The 24,444-nt window shown below is 44.6% G+C and overlaps 1 protein-coding gene across 4 annotated transcripts in view; it reads right to left on the bottom strand.

Moving 5' to 3' along the window:
• The window catches only part of GGT5 (gamma-glutamyltransferase 5), a 173,920-nt gene that overhangs the window by 51,284 nt on the left and 98,192 nt on the right, over window positions 1-24,444 (bottom strand). For all 4 annotated transcript variants that reach the window (XM_073629222.1, XM_073629223.1, XM_073629224.1 and 1 more), the window contains 4 exons: window positions 24,145-24,302; window positions 13,601-13,747; window positions 9,363-9,502; window positions 4,268-4,455 (listed from right to left, as the gene is read on the bottom strand). In XM_073629222.1, coding sequence (XP_073485323.1) covers window positions 4,268-4,455; window positions 9,363-9,502; window positions 13,601-13,747; window positions 24,145-24,302 — 633 coding nt within the window. The remainder of the gene's footprint in view (window positions 1-4,267; window positions 4,456-9,362; window positions 9,503-13,600; window positions 13,748-24,144; window positions 24,303-24,444) is intronic.

The following is a 24,444-nucleotide window of genomic DNA, read 5'->3' as shown; positions in this document are numbered from 1 at the left end:
CCTTTGTTCATCCTACCGTCCCATATCTCTACTTAATGTAGACACAAAAATTCTCGCCAAAATTCTGGCAAACAGACTCAATGCGGTCATTACAGCTCTGGTTCATCCAGACCAGACGGGATTTATGCCTGGGAGGGGGACAGACATAAATATCCGGCGCTTACACACACATATAGCAATAGCCCCCTCAGATGGACAGGGAGTGGTGGCCTCACTCGACGCCGAGAAGGCTTTCGACTCGGTCGAGTGGGGCTACCTTTGGGAGGTCCTTGGCAGATTTGGGTTCGGACCCAAATTTTTAAAATGGCTCAGAATGCTTTACTCCCACCCAACTGCCAGAATCCGCACTAATGGGACACTTTCCGGGGCGTTCACGCTGGGGAGAGGCACGAGACAAGGTTGTCCGCTGTCCCCGGCGTTGTTTGCCCTGGCACTGGAGCCCCTTGCAGCCCTTCTCCTGGCGGATGACTCGGTTGGGGGACTGCGTGTGGGTCCTCTGGTGGAGAAACTCTCATTGTATGCGGATGACTCCCTTTTATACTTGGCAGATGCCTCAGACTCCCTAAAATCAGCCCTAGCAATTATTGACAAATTTGGTTACTTTTCTGGAATCAGAATTAATTGGAATAAATCAGTCCTCTTCCCCCTGAATCCAACAATGCCCCTGGTAGACACTGGTACCCCTTTACAATGGACACAGGAACTTAAATACCTGGGAGTGAGAGTGGGTGGGGATTCTGCTGGCTACTTGGACAAGAATGTCCTCCCGCTACTTTCTCAACTCCAACAGAAATGCTCCACATGGAAATCTCTCCCGCTGACCCCAGTAGGGAGGGGAAACCTCCTAAAAATGGTATACCTGCCAAAATTTTTATATTTTTTTAGACACACTCCCGTAACAATCCCTAAGTCATTTTTTCGGCGGTTGGAAAGCATAGTGGTCTCCTTCATTTGGGCAGGAAAGTCCCCGAGAGTTGCAAAGAACATACTCTACCTCCCCCTGTCCAGCGGCGGCTTGGCATTGCCCAATTTCCTGATGTACTATTGGGCCGCTGTTCTGGTAACGGTGAGGTGGTGGTTCGCGCAACCCCAACTTAACCCAGCAGTTACCCTTGAGGCAGCTATCTTGGGCTCCTACGCAGCCCTGTCTAATTTACCATACAGGGGAGTTAAGGCTGGGGCCGAGGTTACAGGCCTTATGAGGGCCACCATTCAGGTCTGGAGATCTTCACGGGGGAGTCCTCTATTTCCCCGCACACCCCATTATGGGCTAATCCCATGCTCCCCCACCTCCTGACTATCCCCGACCCGGCAAGTTGGGCCAAAAAAGGGATTGTCAAATTAAAACATGTTATTCGCAGGGAGGGTATAATTCCATTCCGGGAGCGGAGGCTGGGCCATGCGTTGCCGCAAACCTTTTTCTTTAGATATAGGCAGCTACATCACGCTCTTAGAGCACAGTTTCCCTCCCAGGTAACCCTCGAACCAGACCCGATCGAGCGTGTCCTAATTTCGGGAATACTGGACAAGCCTCTCTCAACTCTTTACATGCACCTTACAGTGGCACACGATGTAAAAACTATTAGGTTAATGGCAAAGTGGCAGGCTGATATCCCCTCTATGGGGGAGGAGGAGTGGGAGGAGTGCCTGATGACTTTTATCCCCTCTATGATAGCAGCTAGAGACAGGTTTGTTCAACTAAAATTCCTCCACAGGGCATACTACACGCCACAAAGGCAGGCTAATATATACCCAGGGCTTAGTCCCAATTGTAACAGATGTGGAGTAGAGGTGGGTTCCTTCTTTCACACAGTGTGGTCATGCATTAAGTTACGCCCTTACTGGACCTCAGTGGCAGATATATTAGGTAACATATGTGGAACCAAAATCCCACTTAACCCCCTTACTATGCTACTGAGTCACTTAGACGACATAGAGGGAGATCGCTACATTAAACTCTGCCTTACTTATTCCCTATTTTACGCTAGGAGAGAAATACTCCTTAGGTGGAAACAAAAAGAACCCCCAACTATAGCAGCCTGGAAAAAATCGATCAATGGTGTATTGCCTCTGTATAGGCTTACCTATGAAAGCAGGAACTGCCCACAGAAATATGACAAAATATGGTAAAATTGGGTTAATACATGTGGATGAGCGTTGTCGGGGTCCATGGCCCTTTTAGGAAGGTGAATACTTGTGATTTAGTTTGCATAATGAGTTGTGACCTAACAGACATAGGACACCTATCTTTGGCGGGATGCGGGGAGGTTGGAGGAAAGAGGCTGAGAGGAGAAGAAAGAGTCGGGGAAGAGGGAGGAGGGGTAACAGACATACTTATTATGAAAACGTGTTGTGGTGGATGGTGTTTTTTCCCCCCTCCCCTTACCCCCCCGTCCCCCCCCCCCTGCATCTCCTCCTACCCCTGCCCAGTTCTCCACACTTCCCCTTCCATCTCCTCCTTCTCTCTGCTGGAGAGCCGGGGACAAATTAATATCACTCAGGAGGGGACTTCCCGACCCCTCTTTGCTTCGGTTTTCATGTGAATGATTTTGAGGCTACCCCATCTGTAATAGCAAATGTAAATCTCATAGATTCCTTGGTTACTCAATAGGATGTTATATTAACGACCAAATACCCATATAAAGAAACGAAAGTATGTTATTGCAAATCCTGTATCTGTATTTAGTGATATTCCTATGTATGACTCCTTCTAAATTTGTACTGTCTTATTGTTTAATAAAACTTTTTTCTGTTATATCCAACATGATTAGAGAGCTTTGACTTTCCCCTAAAGATGACCAGAGACCACTGACTTGCTGCCTAAGATGAATAGAGACCACTAACATGCTCACAAAAATGACCAAACACCACTGACTTACTGCCAAAGATGACTAGAAGCCACTAACTTGCTCCTACATTTGACTGGAGACCACTGATTTGCTCCCAATGATGACTAGAGACCACTGATATGTTCTGAGATATTATTTGAAACTAATTTGGAAAATGTGAACAAGGCCTATAAATAATGATATACAGCAGGGGCGTTGCTAGGTCTACAAAATATCTGGGGCTAGAGCCCATAGCAGCGTAGTAAAGAAAGTCATATGCTTGGGTGGGCATACACATGTATATACAGTAATATACGCGTGTGTGTATATCCCCAGACAGCCCCCCACTTACATCAGGGTCCCCAGAGAGCCCCCCTTACATCAGGGTCCCCAGAGCGCTCCTCTTACATCAGGGTCCCCAGAGAGCCCCCCCTTACAACAGGGTCCCCAGAGAGCCTCCTCCTTGCATCAGAGTCCCCAGAGAGCCTCCCCCTTGCATCAGGGTCCCCAGAGAGCCCCCCACTTAAATCAGGGTCCCCAGAGAGCCTCCCCCTTAAGTCAGGGTCCCCAGAGAGCCTCTCCCTTAAAATAGGGTCCCCAGAGAGCTACCCTCTTGCATCAGGGTCCCCAGAGAGCCCCCCACTTACATCAGGGTCCCCAGAGAGCCTCCCCTCCCCTTGGGGACCCCTGCAGAGACTCGGGGCTATGGGCCCCAGATTCAGGGCTATAGCCCCAAAAGCCACCCCCTGGCGATTTTCCAGGCTTGATTACCCACTACCTGTTTGTGGGTGCTCTAATCCTGTATGCTGCCCATTTTTCGGCTTGCATCCTGCTGCATCAAAAGAACCATTTACTCGTATATACAGCAATCAGGCTTCCTACCATCCTTCGGATGTGATCTCTGTTACCCATGAATTGATTCTACTTACCATATTTAAGAGAATTTCATCTACTTTTTGAATTTTTTATCCCTCTCTGCATGCTTTTTTCAGTGAGTTGCGGACTGGAGGGCGAAACATCCGCTATGCACAAATCTATTTTTTAACATACATCTCCCTTTCCTTACGGTTGATCAAATGCCACATTATATCTCCTGAAGAAGCTTAAGAAAGAGAAACATGTTGAGAAAGTGGTATCAACCTCTGTATCAATCAGTTATTTTACTTGTTTTGTAAACATACCTTAGTGTTTTTGATCTATGTCTGTTCCCCCCCTTTTTAAAGATTGTTAAATAAAAGATACTTTTATTCTATTCTTTCTAACTTATTTATCCTAGCACCATTAAAAGTCCCGGGGCCTGCCCATGGCCTCAATGTCCCTTCTTTCTACAAATAAAATGAGGTATTATGCAAATATAATCGTTTTGCACGTTCAATCAGAAATAGTTGCCTTCCTCTCTCCCAAAAAATATATATGCAAATTAAATATTAAATTCTTACACATGATTGATGGAACTTGTGACAGAAACAGAACTCCCATCTTTGGTAATGACAGAGATATGAGTGGTGCCCAATGTTTCTGGATGAATAGAAGACACATTATAGAAACTGAGTGTGTGATCACCAGAGTCATCAATCTTCTCTCTTATCTTCTGTGCAAAGCTTGGTGACAGCAGAGTGTCTAAAAGCTGTAGGAGTGAGGATGAGAAAAGAAACTGAAATAAACAGAGGAACTCTTTACCAGTTAGTACACATCCTTTTTAATTTAAAAGCTGGGTTTGGGTTTTCCCGGCCAAAGATTTTTTTCATCTGTCCCTACCTGAGATTTTGTACTGCTCTGCCAAGCAGTTCTGTTCTGTGTAGAGAGGACCTGATCTTTCCCTGCTACAGATTCACTTACACTTACAGATTTCCTCCTTACCCACACCTTGTGACTGGACAGTGAAAGAAAAAGCAGCACCACGATGACCTCATCTTCTGTGTCACTCTGCTCACTCCTTGTCCTCCTAGCAACATGCTTTTCTGCTTTTCCTTGCCCTTCTCTAAGATCTGTTGTGCAGTAGATTGCAAAAGACTGACATCAAATAAATTCAGATTCTCACACTGCTTACTTTAAACAAATATATGATGATTTATTAATGATTACATGCCACCTGGCACGGGACAGCCACCTGGCACAGGACCCAGAAGCAAGTAGAGATCACTGGAGTAGTGGTGTTTAATCCAGTGATGTGTAGCTTCTAGAGGGATCCCACTGGTATGGTATATACTGTACATAGTTACATCGGTCCAAGCTGGACCAATGTGACTATATAAAAATGTCATACATGGAATATCATACATACATTCTTCTTAAATACATGGACAGGAAAACGTGTAAAAAATACATGCAAATAGAGCAGTTTAATATAAAAAAAAAAAAAAAAGTAGAATTGTAACAGTCACAAAGGATCGCTATGACTTGAATAAATAACATATCAGCCATCCTAAGTTGCACCTGTCACACATGAAAGGAATTGTCATTGGACAGCTAAATGCACCACCTTATAGAATATAGAGAGATCTCAGCAATCTGCAAACTCAGAAGGACTTATGTGACACCTCATTGCTAGGCGACACTATGTTTGTGTGAGATGGATGAAAAGATGTGTGCAGTGTGGGCATGGCTTTTACTTACACATCTAGGATTGCTACTTTTTCTTTAAGCCAAACTCGAACACCTTAGTGGCGCACACGCTATAGGACTGTAACAGACTGGGACATCTTTAGGCACTCCAAAGAGAAGAGTAATGTGGTCTGCATAGTGCCCCCTCATGCTCCTATTGGGCCCTGTTCCGAGACACATTCCTGTCTTTATAATGTCGGACAGTCCAGGTTTTAAATCATGTGTCCGGGCTTCAGTTCACCTGAAACCCACACACATGATTCAAAACCTACACTGTCTGGGTGAATCCCAAACAGGTGGCAACCCTATACATATAATTCAACCCACTCAACAGATTGTGGCTTTTTGAGAGGCTTCCTGGCCCCACGGGGAGGATCTGGAAAAAAAGGAGTGTGCAAGGTTCTGGGGGAGTGGCCAGAGACTGAGTGAAAGGATGCACCGACTGGGAGCCCTGAGCCTGTGAAAACAAATGCACAATCTCCAACACAGTTTTCCGCTCTGAGTCTGGAGTCTCTGGTCATCTGAGAGAATCCATTGGATACATGGGGAATCTTGCTTGCTACTAATCATTCTTCAGATGCATGAAGGCAAAAAACCTTCAGCCTTTAGAACCACTTTAGGTTGCAACACTATGTAAAAAAATATATCTACTGCTGAAGCTTTTGGTCAAGCTGTTAGGAATAACTGAATACTACATTTCTAAGACACTATTACATCATTTAATCCATATTAATCCCCTCTTCAACTTATTTCATAAATTCGGAATTTATATTTGTTCTCTCTCTATTGAGCTAATGCTCATGAAGTTACTTCTAAAAAGTTAAAATTTTGACAGAAGATATAAGGAAATAAATAAACAATATTTCATTATTTAAAAATACCTTCAAAAAGGGCCCCAAATTAAAATTTAAAAGAGAAGTATGGACTGTTTTTTCCATGAATCATACTTACCTAGGTGGATGCAGCATCGGTCCCATGCTGCATCTGTTCCCCGCCGGCTGAGAACCAAGCAATCAAACACTGCTGACTGCTGGGTTCTCAGAGCTCCGTGAACATGGAGTTGGTGACTGTGAGTCACCGCTATCCGCTCTGCCCAACCCCCCCCCGCACGCGCGCACGCTCACTGGAGGCTGAGCCGGGTGCCGGTCCAGGCATGAGGGTAATTCCCGACTTCATTGTCATGATCTTGGACCGGCTCTGTGATGTCAGCCGACAGTGGGCTTCAGCCTGCTGTCAGCTGAAAATGGGTCACAGAAGTGCAAAATGAACTGCACTCCTGTGATCCACTGGAGAAGTACAGCCAAACTAGCTTTGGCTGTACTTCTCCTTTAACTGGACCATCATAGAGTTATTTTTATTTTACTCAGCTTTTCTTAAACTTCATTTTAAATGTAAAATAAATGTTTTGTTTTATACCCCTGGTGGTTTTGTTATAACCTTATTTTATATAGCATTTTTTGATATCTTGGCCTAGACTTCTGTCTCGTTTTAGTGTATTGTGGGGTTAAGAACATAAAAACATTGTATACTTTTAAAATTTATTGTCTAAATTATTCTTCAATATATTTAATGACAACTTAAATTTGTGTGGTTTATTTGTCTTAAGGTTGTGCTAGAGTCATTGAGATTCCCCACTATTTAAACTTTTTAGTTCCAGAAATATTATTAAATTAGTGGCTCCTCAGGCAGTGAGCTACAAGAATACTCTGAGAAGAACGATCCCATTTGTTCTTGCAGAGTCGGTATAAAACTTTCTGGGGTCAATTCATAAATGTTTATCGCATACTGACGCGTTTCTGGAGCGCTCCCCCTTCCTCTGAGCTGTGCTTGCTAATATAAAGGGAGGTTGTTGGAGAACTTGCACTCTGCACCACACGGCATCTTCCGGTCTACATGTTCTTTTATCCTGTACTTTTGTGAGTATCCATTTTTATTGGTTTTATATATTTGCTAACACATTTTAAGGTAATGCATCAGGTGTTTGCGCTTTCCCCATTTGTTCTTCTTGTAGTTTCACATTGGATTCCCCCATCTGAAGAGGCCTGTATTCGCCAAGCATTTGGGCCATTCATGGATGTGTTGCCTGTTTAGCCTTATCTCTCTGTGGAGGACCTCTAAGTGTCGGGAGTGACTGTCTTTTTTCAAATGTCCAAAATTAGAATTGAGACATTTAGCAGCAGTATTACTATTGCTACTGTGACAGCTCCCACTCAGGGCTACGGACTCAATTCTGTCTGGCACATTCATCTGCCAGCTGGGTATTCCCTGGGTATTCCCAGCTGAGAGGTGAATGGGAGCAAAAGGTGAGGTAATTGTGTAAACAAAAATGTGTGGCGGTCCCCCCCCCCACAAAATTCATAATACACCCTTAAGTTCTAGTATGGATTTTATGTAATATTCTAAAAAAAAATAATAATAATGCAGGGGTCCTCTATCTGTTAAAGGTTTTAAGGGAGAACCTATGAAAAAACACACAAAATGTGTGGGGTCCCTCCAAAATTCATATCAGACCCTTATCAGAACATGTAGCCTGGCTGGCCAGGAAAGGAAGGGATAAACTTGCACCTCCCCCTCCTCCTGAACCAAACTAGGCCACATGCGCTCAACACAGAGGGGCACCTTGCCAAGGGTACCAAAGCAACAGGGTCTCCTGGGTAACTTCATTGACCAAATGAGGTTACCTGGGAGACCCTGCCCCATTGTTTACGATTGGCGACGGGGACTGGGACATCAGATTCTCGATGAGGAAGCAGTGGGAAGCAGATTGTGGCCAGTGGGTTTTTATCCTTTAATGTATCAGTATTTTTCATTGTGATTGACAAGGATATGCATTGCTGGACAATGTGACTGATGGTGAATTTACATAATGGGACTTTTTTGGGAGGGGTGTTTATTATACAACTTGTAAAAAGTGTGCGTGTATATTAACATTTACATTTTTTTGTGAATGAATAGGGGTATAGAGCCTGGTATGAAATTTAGAGGGTCTTATGTCATTTTTTAAAAACATTTCAGAGCTTATAGGCCGGGTGTGAATCAAGTGGGGGGCCCACATCGTTTTGTTTTTTTTTTTTTTGTTTTTTTCTTTACACATTTACCGCCCTTTTGTTTACATTCACCTGTAAGCCCAATCAGCCTGACAGCTGAATGGGCCAGGTAGGGTTGCATAATGGCTGTCAGCATGCTGGCAGCCTCCAGCTCTCCAGCAATCAGTAGCTCTGAGCAGGAGTTGTGGTAATCCTGCTGCTAAATGTTTCACTTCCCATTGCAGCTGGAGGTCCTATCTGTGACAAAGTAGGAAGTCTAATAAAGACAAAATGTATGTGTTAAAGCTGAATTCCAGGTATGGATATTTTTCCTTAGTTTCACTGGTTCAGTTTGGACCAATGTACTGTAAGCATGCATATTTCATACCTTGTCGATCCATGTGTGATCAATGAATACAAAGCATTCTCAGATCGGATGAGGTGGAGATTGAGACATCGCTGCCCTACCTCTCCACCTTGTCCAAGAGAATGTTTTGCATTGATTGAAGAAATGCAAAGCATTCTCTGAATGGCCCCCTACCAAGCTAGGGTGATTCTCTGGTTCCACAGGGATCACCCAGGTATGAAATATGAATACCTTTATTAATCCAAGATGGTCCAATGTAACTATGCAAAAATATCCATACATGGAATTCAGCTTTAAGGACTGCAAAAAAAAAGGCAACAACAAAACTTAATGCAGTATTTATCTCTCATAAACCCCACTGTGATATCTAAATGTTTAGATTTTAGTTTGTCTAGTATTAAATGTACTGTAATCTTAGGAGTGAAACAAAACATTGCTTTTCGGGTGGGTGAAACCAGTCAGCAAACTTAACATCTAGTAACTATGTCCTCACCAATTAGATTGACCACTGTCCATTATATACATTTATATTTATACCTCTTTTGTTTCATCAGCTGCCAGTCCCTCTGCCAGTTGTCTCTTTTGTCCGTTGGCAAATTTAAAGGCTTCAGCAATGTAATGGTAGGTCTGTATCTGTTCTGTCTCATTCTGCACAGAGCTTGCAGAAAAGTGATAACCTGAAAAAAGATGCCCTCTGTCAGTTTCTCCAGCTTGAGTTCAAATCAAATTAAAGGGTTTCTCCATCAACAGTTAAAGATTCTTTACCTTCTGCAGAGGATTAACAGAGTATCTGGTTTATTCATTTATTTCAGTTATGTGGCTACCAGTGTCTAGCTTTCTCTATTCTGTAATAAGGCCAACTGCACCCTTCTGATTTTTAAGGTACTGTACTAGTGAGTGTGACCGGTGCTGATCTCTGTTACACTATGTACCAGGCATTGTTGCACTAACCATTGCTGCACATGGGCTGCAAAAGCAACTCAGATCTAATAATAAAACCCTGTGTGTGAGCGTGTTGTTAGGATAAATGTATGAAGCATGTTCCCATCACACTGTAGAGAAGTGGTTCATATACTTTGGAAGCTCATGGCTTTGCACAGACCCAGCTGGCTCATTGGTTTGTTAGTGTCAAACAAGGGAAAACCTTGTAACACTGACACTTAAAGTGTTACTAAACCCAGGACCCTGCATTCACTATATCTGGTCTCACACAGTACACAGAACATGGAAATGCAATTAGTTTAGTAAATATAAACTGCTAAACATCTTTTCTAATCACCAGTATATAGTAGTTCTATGGCTTCTATCAATGTTTGGTAAAGCTTGTAGGAGGAGTTTTCATACTGCACTGAGCTGTCCTATCAGCATCCATAACCCTTGACCCACTGTCTGGACAGTGCTGATTGGCCATGTGCTGATCACATGCACTCTCCCAATAATTAAAAAAAAAAAAACTCTCTAGCAATTCACACCAAACTGAGCATGTGCAGCCTGACTCTGTCTTATCCAGGCCTGTTCTGGAGTCAGTGGTAGAAGATGAGGATCTGTGCATACAAGATCAAACAGCCTTTTTACACAATGCAGATGATTAACCCCTTAAGTTCCACAGTGAGTATAACAAGCATGCTTTACTGCATATACAGACTGATTTTATGGTTGTAGGTTTAGTAGCACTTTAAGCCTAGAACACACAGGCTGAATGTCAGGCAACATTAGGCCCGTGTGTACTGCAGCCGGTCCGACAGAAGCTGGTTGTTCAGACGGCTTCTGTCAAAGGGGCATGACTGAAAAAGGTCTGCCAACCGGTTCCCGATCAGTGCTCTCAGCCATTGGCTGAGAGCGCTGATCAGGAGCCAGTCGGCAAACCTTTCTGGGTTTGATGACTGAAAAAGAGGGCACGGTCATTCGGCCCGTGTGTACTGCAACCGGTCCAACAGAAGCTGGCTGTAGTGACGGCTTCTGTCGAAGGGGCATGACCGAAAAAAAGTTCTGCTGACTGACTCCCGATCAGCACCCTCAGCCAATGGCTGGGAGCTCTGACCACAGTGTTCTGGCAGGGGGGACATCCCTCTGTCAGAACACAATAGCACAGTAGGGGAGATCACTGTACTAACATCAGATTGTTAGTACAATGGCTCCAACCTGAACTGTAGTGTGTACTAGGCTTTAGTGTGGGCAAGTTCAATAAAGCAGGGCAAAGGGTAACAAGGATGTGCAAAAAGCAGTAAATCATGACAACAACGTTAGATTACTTTAGCTAGATCAGTTAACAGGTTTATATGTAATATTTGTGGGCTACTGCACTTTGTATTGGCTAAAATCAACAGTTCTATGAACATCCATATGGCTAGCTTTTTTGTAACAATAGTCCAGGTCAGAGGGAGTGGTATGAAAACTGGGTCCCACGATTAGTAAACCTCCATTAAAAATCTTAGTTCTGACTACAACCCCTGTAGGTTATTAACAAAAATCTCAATACAACACACCAAAACAGGTTTGGATAATCATATAAAAACTACACTTTATTAATCAATACATTCTAAAATCAAATACTATTAAAATCTTGGCCAAAACTGATATACAGTGAGCTACCTAATGCTGACACAATGTACCCTTTAAAACATCATATATATTGTACCCTACGTGTATATATGTCCAAAACAAAGAGTGTGGCAGGCGCAGCACTATGAAGTGCCTTATGCGCTGTGGCATTAGAAGAATTGTAATCTCTGAGCTTTTAGTCCCAACAAGACTATCTTTTACTTTATAATTCCTCTAGTGTCGTTCTATGGAAGCAGTAGGTTTAAAGAGCACACCAAACCTCTATGATATCTTCTTTATTAACCTCAGCTATTCTTCATATATAACACTAACAATTTAGCAGCAGGCAGTGCATGTACAAACATGTTGAATAAAGTATAACAAAATGGCGATTCAACTGTTCGATCTTGTCATTTTACATAAAATGGTAGATGTATTTCTCTCTTCAGTATCTGTACTTTCACTTTAAAGTTCCTTAGACACTTTATGATCTCTCTGAGAGGTATATCTGAGGCTTAAGAAATAGTTTTACTTGTTTGATATTGCAATTTGCAGTTTGCATGCTCGTTTGCTGATTTGATTTGTTGATTTGGTTTGTTTGGTGGAACTACAAGTGAACACATAACTAGTTCAGTATACAGTTCTAATCACATTATATAACAATAGTAACATATATAACTGTATTAACTACCTATTTTGGCCACTTGCTTCCATAAAACTGCACTCTGTTCAGGTCCACTCTCTCTGATATAATGAGCTTTAGCAATGTGCTGGGTAATTTTCTAGACAAAATAATAGATGCAAGGCTGGCTGTGATTGGCCTAAACTCTTGCTCAGTGTGAGAGTGGCTGTGACTGGCCAAAACTCCTGAGAGTCACAAAGGCTTAACTCTATGCTTTCTGGTTTTGCTTCTGTGAACACAATATACAACTGTTATATGACATCCATATATAAAGTCACAGTAAATAACTTTGCTTTTACCTCTCACATGTGAGCATATAAACTGTATTAAGGTTATTAGGTCTAGCTGTATATGCATGTAAGTCACTTTAGCAACCTAGGACAGGTCTTAGCTGGCCAGCTACAAAGAGAGCTAGAAACCATAAATGTCCGATGTCCGATGTCTAACATAATCACACACATAGGTTGGACTTGATGGACTTGTGTCTTTTTTCAACCTCACCTACTATGTAACTATGTAACTATGTAATGTGTATCATGTTTGATGGCCAATTGGTTGTTTTTGATGGACTCCCTTCTGAATTTATGGCAGTGGGTGTTATATATTACTGAGTCCATTTGATAGATACCTTTATGAGACATGCTGATTGGACATTTATGGATTATAGCTCTCTTTGTTTTGGACTCACATATAGGTTACAATATATATGATATTTTAAAGGATGCATTGGGGGTTATTTACAAAAGGCAAATCCACTTTGCACTACAAGTGCAAACTACAAGTGCAAAGTGCACTTGAAATTGCACTGAAAGTGCACTTGGAAGTGCAGTCGCTGTAAATCTGAGGGGTAGATCTGAAATGAGGGGAAGCTCTGCCAATTTTATTATCCAATCATGTGCAAGCTAAAATGCTGTTTTTTATTTTCCTTGCATGTCCCCCTCGGATCTACAGCGACTGCATTTCCAAGTGCACTTTGCACTTGTAGTTTGCACTTGTAGTGCAAAGTGGATTTGCCTTTCGTAAATAACCCCCATTGTGTCAGCATTAGGTAGCTCATTAATCGTATATCAATCTTGGCCAAGATTTTAATGATTTTGATTTTAAGATGTATTGATTAATAAAGTGTAGTTTTTATATGATTATCAAAACCTGTTCTGGTGTGTTGTATTGCAAGTCGTGTTAATAACCTACTGGGGTTGTAGTCAGAACTAGAATTTTTATTGTAGGTCTATTGCATGTATTGCCCCGGTGACTCCCCTTTGTTTAAGATGTATTTACTTGAATTTTTTGGAACCTGGAGGGTATAATTTTTATTAGGTGTTGGGTCCCAATGTCACACCAGTTTAGTAATTAAAAATATATATTCAAATGCATTTAAAAGCGAAGAAAAGGGTGTCTCCTCATTAGTCAGTATTATGCTAAAACTGCAATCAAATCATACCCAAGCATCCAATGAAACTATACTTTTATGGAATTTTTTTCATAGTATATAAAAAACAAAACACAACTTGTGGGAGTTTATTACCTGCCTAGATGAATATAATGTTTTTACCTTTTAGTATATTGAGAAGGAAGCTAATTAAAGCTCCTCCTGCTGGGGGTGGAGGAGAATACAAAGTGTAGGGTCCAAGAGAAAAGTTCAAAGGTCTTACGATTTCCACCTTGTAATTTTGTAAGTCTTCTGCAGTCAAAAAACTTCCTAATACAAACACATTATACTATGAATTAGTATGGTGCAAAAGAATATGGAGAAAAGACAATTAATATAGCTAAAGGAAATCAAAAAAGTAACTGAGAGCAGTTGAATTATTCACAATGGTGGAATTATGCAATTCCATATGGAGAAAATATAAAAAATTATTCTAGTTAAAGAAAATCATACTAAAAGTAAATGACAGCAGAAGAGCTACTAAATAAAGTATAGGATTATGCAATTAATCTTAGGTTGTCCTATATTACTACTAAACATATTGTCTACTATAATGTACAAACTCTCTTAAGCTGGCAAGTACAGTAATTGTACTGAAAAAAATAGAAATGGGGGTGCACATGCCCACGCGCCAATAAGAAAGAAAAAAATCAACCTTTGTTGATTATGAAATATATCATGAAAAGAAAGAAATGAGTGTACATGTATAAATTTATAGGATGGAAAACATATTGATTCTGTAGGAGAGCAAAAGGTGGAAGGATAGGCCAATAGTACTAGTCTGCTAATCTTTTTAGCCTATCCCTATAATATAAGTGTATCAGATAGATGGTCACTAGGGATGAGCCGAACACCCCCCGGTTCGGTTCGCACCAGAACCCGCGAACGGACCGAAAGTTCGCACGAACGTTAGAACCCCATTGACGTCTATGGGACTCGAACGTTCGAAATCAAAAGTGCTCATTTTAAAGGCTAATTTGCATGGTATTGTCCTAAAAAGGGTTTGGGGACCCGGGTCCTACCCCAGGGGACATGTATCAATGCAAAAAAAACTTTTAAAAACGGCCGTTTTTTCGGGAGCAGTGATTTTAATGATGCTTAAAGTAAAAAAAAAAAAAGTGAAATATTCCTTTAAATATCGTACCTGGGGGGTGTCTATAGTATGCCTGTAAAGTGACGCGTGTTTCCCATGTTTAGAACAGTCCCTGCACCAAATGTCATTTTTAAAGGAAAAAATCTCATTTAAAACTGCTTGCGGGTTTAATGTCATGTCGGGTCATGGCAATATGGATGAAAATCAGTGAGACAAACGGCATGGGTACCCCCCAGTCCATTACCAGGCCCTTTGGGTCTTGTATGGATATTAAGGGGAACCCCGCACCCAAATTAAAATAAGGAAAGGTGTGGGGCCACCAGGCCCTATATACTCTGAACAGCAGTATACAGGCGGTGCAAACAAGACAGGGACTGTAGGTTTGTTGTTAAGTAGAATCTGTTTGTAATTTTGAACATTTTTAACGTGTTTAGCTCCAGCCAAAAAATCTTTTCTAAGCTTTTTGGAAAACATAGGGAAGGGTTATCACCCCTGTGACATTTGTTTTGCTGTCTTTCCTCCTCTTCAGAAGATTTCACCTCACTTTTTTGTCCCAATGAAAAATGTTTTTTGAAAATTTGGGTTTTTTGTGGAACAAGGATTGGAAAGCATCAGTGGAAAAGAGAAATTGTTTTCCCATATTAACTCTTACAGGAGAGAATTTCCCTTCCTAGGGGTAGATTTCATCTCACTTCCTGTTGTCTCCTTCCGTTTGCAAGTAGGAGTCGTTTGTAAGTTAGATGTTTGAAAGTAGGGTCCTGCCCTATATACTCAGCAGAAATTTGGGCCTTAGGTGTTGCTGTGGCCACAACACTGTAAGCCCTCACAGGGCCCTGCTGTGAAATATTAGATCAAGAATTGTAATTACATGCCCCTGTTGAACAGGAGCTGAAAAATTAGGCCTTAGGCACTGGTGCTGGTGCCACAACACTGCAACCCCTCACAGACACTCTAGTTGGAACGCAGGAACGAGCCCTGCTGCAAATTATTGCTTCAAAAATTGTAATTACACGCCCCTGTTAGACAGGGGCAGAAAAATTGGGCCTTAGGCACTGGTGCTGGTGCCACAACACTGCAACCCCTCACAGACACTCTAGTTGGAACGCAGGAACGAGCCCTGCTGCAAAGTATTGCATCAAAAATTGTAATTACACGCCCCTGTTAGACAGGGGCAGAAAAATTGGGCCTTAGGCACTGGTGCTGGTGCCACAACACTGCAACCCCTCACAGACACTCTAGTTGGAACGCAGGAACGAGCCCTGCTGCAAAGTATTGCATCAAAAATTGTAATTACACGCCCCTGTTAGACAGGGGCAGAAAAATTGGGCCTTAGGCACTGGTGCTGGTGCCACAACACTGCAACCCCTCACAGACACTCTAGTTGGAACGCAGGAATGAGCCCTGCTGCAAAGTATTGCATCAAAAATTGTAATTACACGCCCCTGTTAGACAGGGGCAGAAAAATTGGGCCTTAGGCACTGGTGCTGGTGCCACAACACTGCAACCCCTCACAGACACTCTAGTTGGAACGCAGGAACGAGCCCTGCTGCAAAGTATTGCATCAAAAATTGTAATTACACGCCCCTGTTAGACAGGGGCAGAAAAATTGGGCCCTAGGCACTGGTGCTGGTGCCACAACACTGCAACCCCTCACAGACACTCTAGTTGGAATGCAGGAACGAGCCCTGCTGCAAAGTATTACATCAAAAATTGTAATTACACGCCCCTGTTAAACAGGGGCTGAAAAATTGTGCCTTAGGTACTGGTGGTGGCGCCCAGAACCAAAAATGTTCTTACAAGCTATCAGCGTGATGATTGAGGAGGAAGAGGATAATTACTCAGGGATAGTCACTCAGCATCAGCATAGGCAGTCTTTGAAGGGATCTGAGATTTCAAAAAAAATTATTCGGTTACATCAGCATCAGGTGCTTGGTAGCTGGTGGTGATCCAAGACTCATTCATTTTTATGAAGGTCAGCCGATCGACCGAGTCGGTGGACAGACGCACCCTGTGATCGGTTACCACGCCTCCAGCAGCACTGAATGTGCGTTCCGAAAGAACGCTGGATGCAGGACAGGCCAGTAGCTCAATTGCATACTGTGCAAGCTCTGGCCAGTGATCCATCCTCAAGACCCAGTAACCCAGAGGATTTTCGGTGGGAAAGGTGTCCAAGTCTGATCTTGCCCCTAGGTATTCCTGCACCATGTAAAACAGACGCTGGCGATGGTTGCTGGAACCGATCATACCTTGGGGCTGCGGACCAAAAAATTGTCTGAACGCATCGGTCAGACGGCCACCTTCTCCACCGCTCCTTCTTTGACTGACCGAAGCCTCAGCAACACGTTGTCCAGAAACAGGAGTTTGTAACCTCCCAGTCTCTGGGAACGCGTTGCACAGACCTTTCTGCAAGGCCTCCCGAAGATGTTTCATCCTCTGCTCCCTCTGCGATGGCAAGATAAGGTCCGCAACCTTACCCTTGTAACGTGGATCAAGGAGGGTTGCCAGCCAGTATTGGTCCTTCTCCTTGATACCACGAATACGAGGATCCTTACGCAGGCTTTGCAGGATCAGGGAGGCCATGCAGCGTAGGTTTGCTGAGGCATTCGGTCCGGAGTCCTCTGGGTCACTAAGAACGACATGGTCCGCAGCCACCTCCTCCCAGCCACGTACAAGTCCATGTGTTTCTTGGGACTGATCCCTTAAAGACTGCTGCTGATGCTGAGTGCCAGGCTCCACCTCCATACTGACACAATCTTCCTCCTCCTCCTCTTCCTCCTCGTCCTCTTCCTGTGTGATCGGCGGGCACGCAGGAACACTGTCTGGATAAAGGGGGCCTTGAGAGCTAAGGAAGTCCTCCTCTTCCTGCCTCTGTTCTGCCTCAAGTGCCCTGTCCATTATTCCACGCAGCGTGTGCTCCAACAGGTGGACAAGGGGGACAGTGTCACTGATGCATGCACTGTCACTGCTCACCATCCTCGTGGCCTCCTCGAATGGTGACAGGACAGTGCATGCATCCCTGATCATGGCCCACTGGCGTGGGGAAAAAAAACCAAGCTCCCCTGACCCTGTCCTGGTGCCATAGTCGCACAGGTACTCATTGATGGCCCTCTGCTGCGTGTGCAGCCGCTGCAGCATGGCCAACGTTGAGTTCCACCTGGTGGGCATGTCACAGATTAGGCGGTTCTTGGGCAGGTTAAACTCCTTTTGGAGGTCCGTCAGCCGAGCACTGGCATTATATGACCGGCGGAAATGCACACAGACTTTCCTGGCCTGCCTCAGGACATCCTGTAAGCCCGGGTACCTGCCCAAGAACCGCTGCACCACCAAGTTAAGGACGTGAGCCAAACAGGGCACATGGGTCATTTGTCCCTGTCGGAGGGCAGAGAGGAGGTTGGTGCCATTGTCGCAAACCACCATTCCTGCCTTAAGTTGGCGTGGCGTCAACCACCTCTGAACCTGCCCCTGCAGAGCTGACAGAACCTCTGCCCCAGTGTGGCTCCTGTCCCCCAAGCACACCAGCTCAAGCACCGCATGGCATCTTTTGGCCTGCGTACTTGCGTAGCCCCTTGAACGCCTACGGAGCACCGCTGGTTCCGAGGAAGAGGCCATGGAGGAAGAAGAAGAGGAGGGGGTGGAGGAGAGAGGTGTGTCACAATCAGCATTTTGGAGGCGTGGTGGCGGAACAACCTCCAACACTACTGCACCTTGTCCTGCATCCTTCCCAGCTGCCAGCAGAGTCACCCAATGCGCCGTGAAACTTAGGTAACGTCCCTGTCCATGCCTGCTGGACCATGAGTCAGCGGTAATATGCACCTTACCGCTGACCGCCCTGTCCAGCGAGGCATGGACATTGCCTTCCACATGCCGGTAGAGAGCCAGAATCGCCTTCCGTGAGAAAAAGTGGCGTTTGGGTACCTGCCACTGAGGAACCGCACATTCCACAAACTCACGGAAGGGGGCAGAGTCTACCAACTGAAAAGGCAGCAGTTGAAGTGCTAGCAATTTTGCCAAGCTAGCATTCAACCGCTGGGCATGTGGATGGCTGGGAGCAAACTTCTTTCGGCGGTGTAGCAGCTGGGGCAGGGAAATTTGCCTGGTACAATCTGACGTCGGTGTACCAAAAGCAGATTGCCCACAAGTACTTGGCTGTGACACACCTAATTCTACACCTTCATTCCTCTCACTGCAGGTCTCAGAGAGGACTGAAGGTCTAGTGGGGTTGGAAATCTCAGCTGATGAGGAGCAAGGAGAGATCCTCTTTGTTCTTTGGTGTGGGTCTTTTAGATACGCTTGCCAACGAACTGCATGGCAGGTCAACATATGTCTGGTCAAGCATGTGATACCCAAGCGGGAGATGTTTTGGCCACGCGAGATACGCTTGAGACATATGTTGCAAATAGCAGCGGTGCGATCTGATGCACTCGTCTCAAAAAAGGCCCACACCAAAGAACTTTTTGAATAACGTGCAGAGACTGCAGCGCCCTGCACATGTGGAGCTTTGGGGTGTGATGCAGTCAATGTGCTGCCCTTAGGCTGGCCCCTGGAGGGCATCCTGCCTCGTTGGTGATGTGCCGCCGCCTCCTCCTCCTCCTCCTCCTCCTCCTCCTCCTCTCTCCTATCAGGCACCCACGTTGAGTCAGTGACCTCATCATCCCCTCCCTCCTCATCACTGGAGCAAACCTGGCAGTATGCTGCAGCAGGGGGAGCATGACTGCCAGATTGCTGTCCTTCTTGGGCACCCCCTCTGTCCGTGCTCATGTTACTGCCTTCATCGAGCTCAGTATCGTCATCAGAGCCTTCCAAACGCTGGGCATCCTCCTGGAGCATGTACCCAACACTGTGGTCAAACAGTTCGAGGGAATCCTCATGAGGACATGGTGGAGCTAGGGAAGGAGTCACTGATGACATTGAGCTGAGGGAAGAGGCCGCTGCTTTGCCAGACAAAGCACCCTGGGCATGGGTGAGAGAGGATGAGGAGGATGAGGACGGCTTGGTCATCCACTCGACCAAGTCTTCCGCATGTTGCGGCTCAACACGGCCAGCTGCCGAAAAAAAGGCCAAGCGTGTCCCATGGCCACGTGCTGATGAGGATGCACCGTCTTCACGACCAGCACTAGACACAGAGCCTGCTTGCCCTCTCTTATTGGCTTGTGACTGTCTGCCTCTCCTTCTTGGCCTTCCAGACATACTAATGGCCTGTAGCTGCACTAAGCTGGGATAGAACACCTGTAATTTTCTTCAAGTAGCTTTATATACTGTAACCAGACAAGCCTGCCTGTCAGTAGGAAGATAACAGGAACGGATCTAGCTGAACACTGTGAGCAGGACGCACTGTACTAAATGTAAATAGTCTAGCTGCCTGACCGTGGTACTAATAGGATCAAATAGAACACCTGTAATTTTCTTCAGGTAGCTTTATATACTGTAACCAGACAAGCCTGCCTGTCAGTAGGAAGATAACAGGAACGGATCTAGCTGTACACTGTGAGCAGGACGCACTGCACTAAATGTAAATAGTCTAGAAGATAACAGGAACGGATCTAGCTGTACACTGTGAGCAGGACGCACTGTACTAAATGTAAATAGTCTAGCTGCCTGACCGTGGTACTAATAGGATCAAATAGAACACCTGTAATTTTCTTCAGGTAGCTTTATATACTGTAACCAGACAAGCCTGCCTGTCAGTAGGAATTTAACAGGAACGGATCTAGCTGAACGCTGTGAGCAGGACGCACTGCACTAAATGTAAATAGTCTAGAAGATAACAGGAACGGATCTAGCTGAACACTGTGAGCAGGACGCACTGCACTAAATGTAAATAGTCTAGAAGATAACAGGAACGGATCTAGCTGAACACTGTGAGCAGGACGCACTGCACTAAATGTAAATAGTCTAGAAGATAACAGGAACGGATCTAGCTGAACACTGTGAGCAGGACGCACTGCACTAAATGTAAATAGTCTAGAAGATAACAGGAACGGATCTAGCTGAACACTGTGAGCAGGACGCACTGCACTAAATGTAAATAGCAGGAACGGATCTAGCTGAACACTGTGAGCAGGACGCACTGCACTAAATGTAAATAGTCTAGAAGATAACAGGAACGGATCTAGCTGAACACTGTGAGCAGGACGCACTGCACTAAATGTAAATAGCAGGAACGGATCTAGCTGAACACTGTGAGCAGGACGCACTGCATTAAATGTAAATAGTCTAGATAGAAGATAACAGGAACGGATCTAGCTAAACTGAATACAGTGTATATATATATATATATATGCAACACCTGGGATGCATATATATATACACAATACACTGTAAGTGCAGCTAACTGACTGACTGTTCTGCCTAATCTATCTAACTCAAATCAAATGACACTGTCTCTCTCTCTCTCTATCTCTCAGCACACCAGAACACACACTACACAGGGCCGCCGTGCAGGCGGCCTTATATAGTGTGGGGTGTGTACTAAATCCCCTGAGCCATAATTGGCCAAAGCCACCCTGGCTTTGGCCAATTACAGCTCTCTCTACTGACGGCGCTGTGATTGGCCAAGCATGCGGGTCATAGTGCATGCTTGGCCAATCATCAGCCAGCAATGCACTGCGATGCCGCAGTGAATTATGGGCCGTGACGCGCCACACGAATTTAGCGCGAACGGCCCATTCGCAATTCGGCGAACGATCGAACAGCCGATGTTCGAGTCGAACATGGGTTCGACTCGAACACGAAGCTCATCCCTAATGGTCACTATCTACAAGGAGTCCTCCCTCTCTCAAACAATTTAACTGGCCAATTACCGTGGTACGGTGTCTTGCATCCAAGCCACTTGTTGGTCCGAGTCAGAAAAAGTAAATTCTCATATCTCCATTGTAACCTACAAGGCAATTTGACTGGTCAGTTATAGTGGTATGGTGTCTTGCATCCAAGCCACTCGTTGGTCTCAGTCAAAAAAAGGTAATTCTCATATCTCCATTGTAACCTACTAAGTTATTTGCTTGGCCAATTACCGTGGTATGGTGTCATGCATCCAAGACAGAGACTTGTTGGTCTCAGTCAAAAAAAGCTCTCATAACTACATTGTAAACTGCTTGTTCACCATCCTAGTAAACCATGTGCCCCATGTGACACCCCAAAGTAAAAGTGAAAAATTAGGTGCAAAAAAAATTAACTCTAAATGTTTTGCTCACTAAATGAGCTTCCTCAGGAGTACCAAGTAGTCCACCAAATCAAAATAAAAGGACAAACAAACATATAAGGTCCATGGTGGTGTAAGGAAAATGGCCAGATTAGGTTGTCCTATACCTTGGCTGAAATCTTAACTCTTTATATTATTTGTTGATCTGTTTAAACTATGTAGAGTAATAACTGCTACAGGGGATTTCCAAGTTCACCAGAGACATGGAAAAACTCCTTCATCCAAAAGCCATCATGTTTGGAGATACCCATCTTTGTTACGCTGAAGCAGGGCTGGACTGGGACAAAAATTTGGCCCTGGACTTCCTCATGACTGTCCCACTTTAATTTTGAGTGTCCCCAACAGCACCCCCCTTACAGAGTGTCCCCAACAGCGCCCCCCTTACATCAGAGTGTCCCCAACAGCGCCCCCCTTACATCAGAGTGTCCCCAACAGCGTCCCCCTTACATCAGAGTGTCCCCATCAGCATCCCCCTTACATCAGAGTGTCCCCAACAGAGTCCCCCTTACATCAGAGTGTCCCCAACAGCATCCCCCTTACATCAGAGTGTCCCCAACAGCGTCCCCCTTACATCAGAGTGTCCCCAAAAGCGTCCCTCTTACATCAGAGTGTCCTCAACAGCGTCCCCCTTACATCAGAGTGTCCCCAACAGCATCCCCCTTACATCAGAGTGTCCCCAACAGCATCCCCCTTACATCAGAGTGTCCCTAACAGCATCCCCCTTACATCAGAGTGTCCCCAACAGCATCCCCCTTACATCAGAGTGTCCCCAACAGCGTCCCCCTTACATCAGAGTGTCCTCAACAGCGTCCCCCTTACATCAGAGTGTCCTCAACAGCGTCCCCCTTACATCAGAGTGTCCTCAACAGCATCCCCCTTACATCAGAGTGTCCCCAACAGCATCCCCCTTACATCAGAGTGTCCCCAACAGCATCCCCCTTACATCAGAGTGTCCCCAACAGCGTCCCCCTTACATCAGAGTGTCCCCAACAGCATCCCCCTTACATCAGAGTGTCCCCACCAGCAGCCCACTTCACATCACAGTCCCCACCAGCAGCCCACTTCACATAGCAGTCCCCACCAGCAGCCCACTTCACATCAGAGTCCCCACCAGCAGCTCACTTCACATCAGAGTCCCCACCAGGAGCCAACTTTACATCAGAGTCCCCACCAGGAGCCAACTTCACATCAGAGTCCCCACCAGCAGCTCACTTCACATCAGAGTCCCCACCAGGAGCCCACTTTACATCAGAGTTCCCACCAGCAGCCCACTTCACATCACAGTCCCCACCAGCAGCCCACTTCACATCACAGTCCCCATCAGAGAGCCCCCATCAGCAGCCCTTCACATCAGTGTCCTCCCTCTCCTCCCCCTCCCACATGTACTCACCGTTTTGAAGGCAGCTTCTCGTTCCTCTCTCCAGTTATGTGATAAAAAGGGATAGGGGAGAGAGGAAGGAAAGTCTGCCATTGGTCTATCTCCCCCTGCAGGCTGGAGGGAGCATAACGCCTAATGGAAGGAAGCTTCTCCTCCTGACAGGAGTGAAATTGCGATCACTCACTGTCAGAGAGGAGCGGCTCCAGGACTGCTCCTGACTGGCCCACTGAGCCATCAGCCCACCGGGAATCTCCCTGTAGTCCCTATGGCCAGTACAGGCCTGCGCTGAAGACATAAACCTATGGGTATAAGTCTCAATAAGCTTACTAGCTGCGGTCAGTGCAGAGATCTAACTGGTTCCCTTAAATCCCTGTTTAAAGGTGAAAGCAGAAAAGCCCTTTTAAGAATATATGTAAAAGTGCCCATATGCCTTTCACTCCAGTTGTTTAGTAATCTGATATTTCACTCATAGCTTCAAAAAAATGTAATTATGGCCAAGCATTTTTGGATCACTTTTTTAACATATTTAAGTCAAAGACAAGGACGTAAATGGGCAATTTTTCCATTTTTTTCAATTAGGTTACAGTATTTGTGGTATAATGACTGGCTTTTTTTCTGAATTGATCTGTTTATGGGATACAGGAGAAAGTGATTGAAGGAAAAATGATTTAAAACAATCTTTATTATGATTGTATTTATGATCATACTTTGGAGCATGCAGGAAAACAGTAATAAACACTTCCAAATATGATTGAACATTTGGTTTGAATCTAACAAGAAATTGATGTAAATGTGTTTAGCCAGCTTAACATACCTAAAGGAGAGATCTCAGTTTTACAGAAAGTGAATCCTACCAACTCACTACACTGACATGACTGAAGTTTGAACCTCTTTGAAATACAACTGTAAGTTCACAGAATGGTGTAATCTAATAATAAGAAGTACAAATCAGTCCACATAGTATTAGGTGAAAGATATATAATAAAAGGAGAGCAAACCCTCGTTATGGAGGTCCTCTATCATCTTCTTTGAGATGGATCCATTGTAGAAGCTGTCAGCTCCTTCATCTGCCAACACACGAAGAGTATACCCTAGCTGGGTGAAGTTTATGGCCTGTCCTTCCGTTAGCACCTGTTCGTTCTCACACAACAGCTGACTGTAAAAAAATAGATGAATGCAGAGCCTTAGTCACCGAAGTTGACTGTTGTTTTAAATCTATGTAACAAAAGAAATACCAGTATTAATAGGCTTCCCAAACTCATACACACCAAATCAAGAGATGACTACTTCTCATGCTT

The sequence above is a fragment of the Aquarana catesbeiana genome, linkage group LG01 (assembly GCF_042186555.1).
Source record: "Aquarana catesbeiana isolate 2022-GZ linkage group LG01, ASM4218655v1, whole genome shotgun sequence".
Classification (NCBI taxonomy): domain Eukaryota; kingdom Metazoa; phylum Chordata; class Amphibia; order Anura; family Ranidae; genus Aquarana; species Aquarana catesbeiana.
This window is presented reverse-complemented; position numbering and strand designations above follow the sequence as displayed.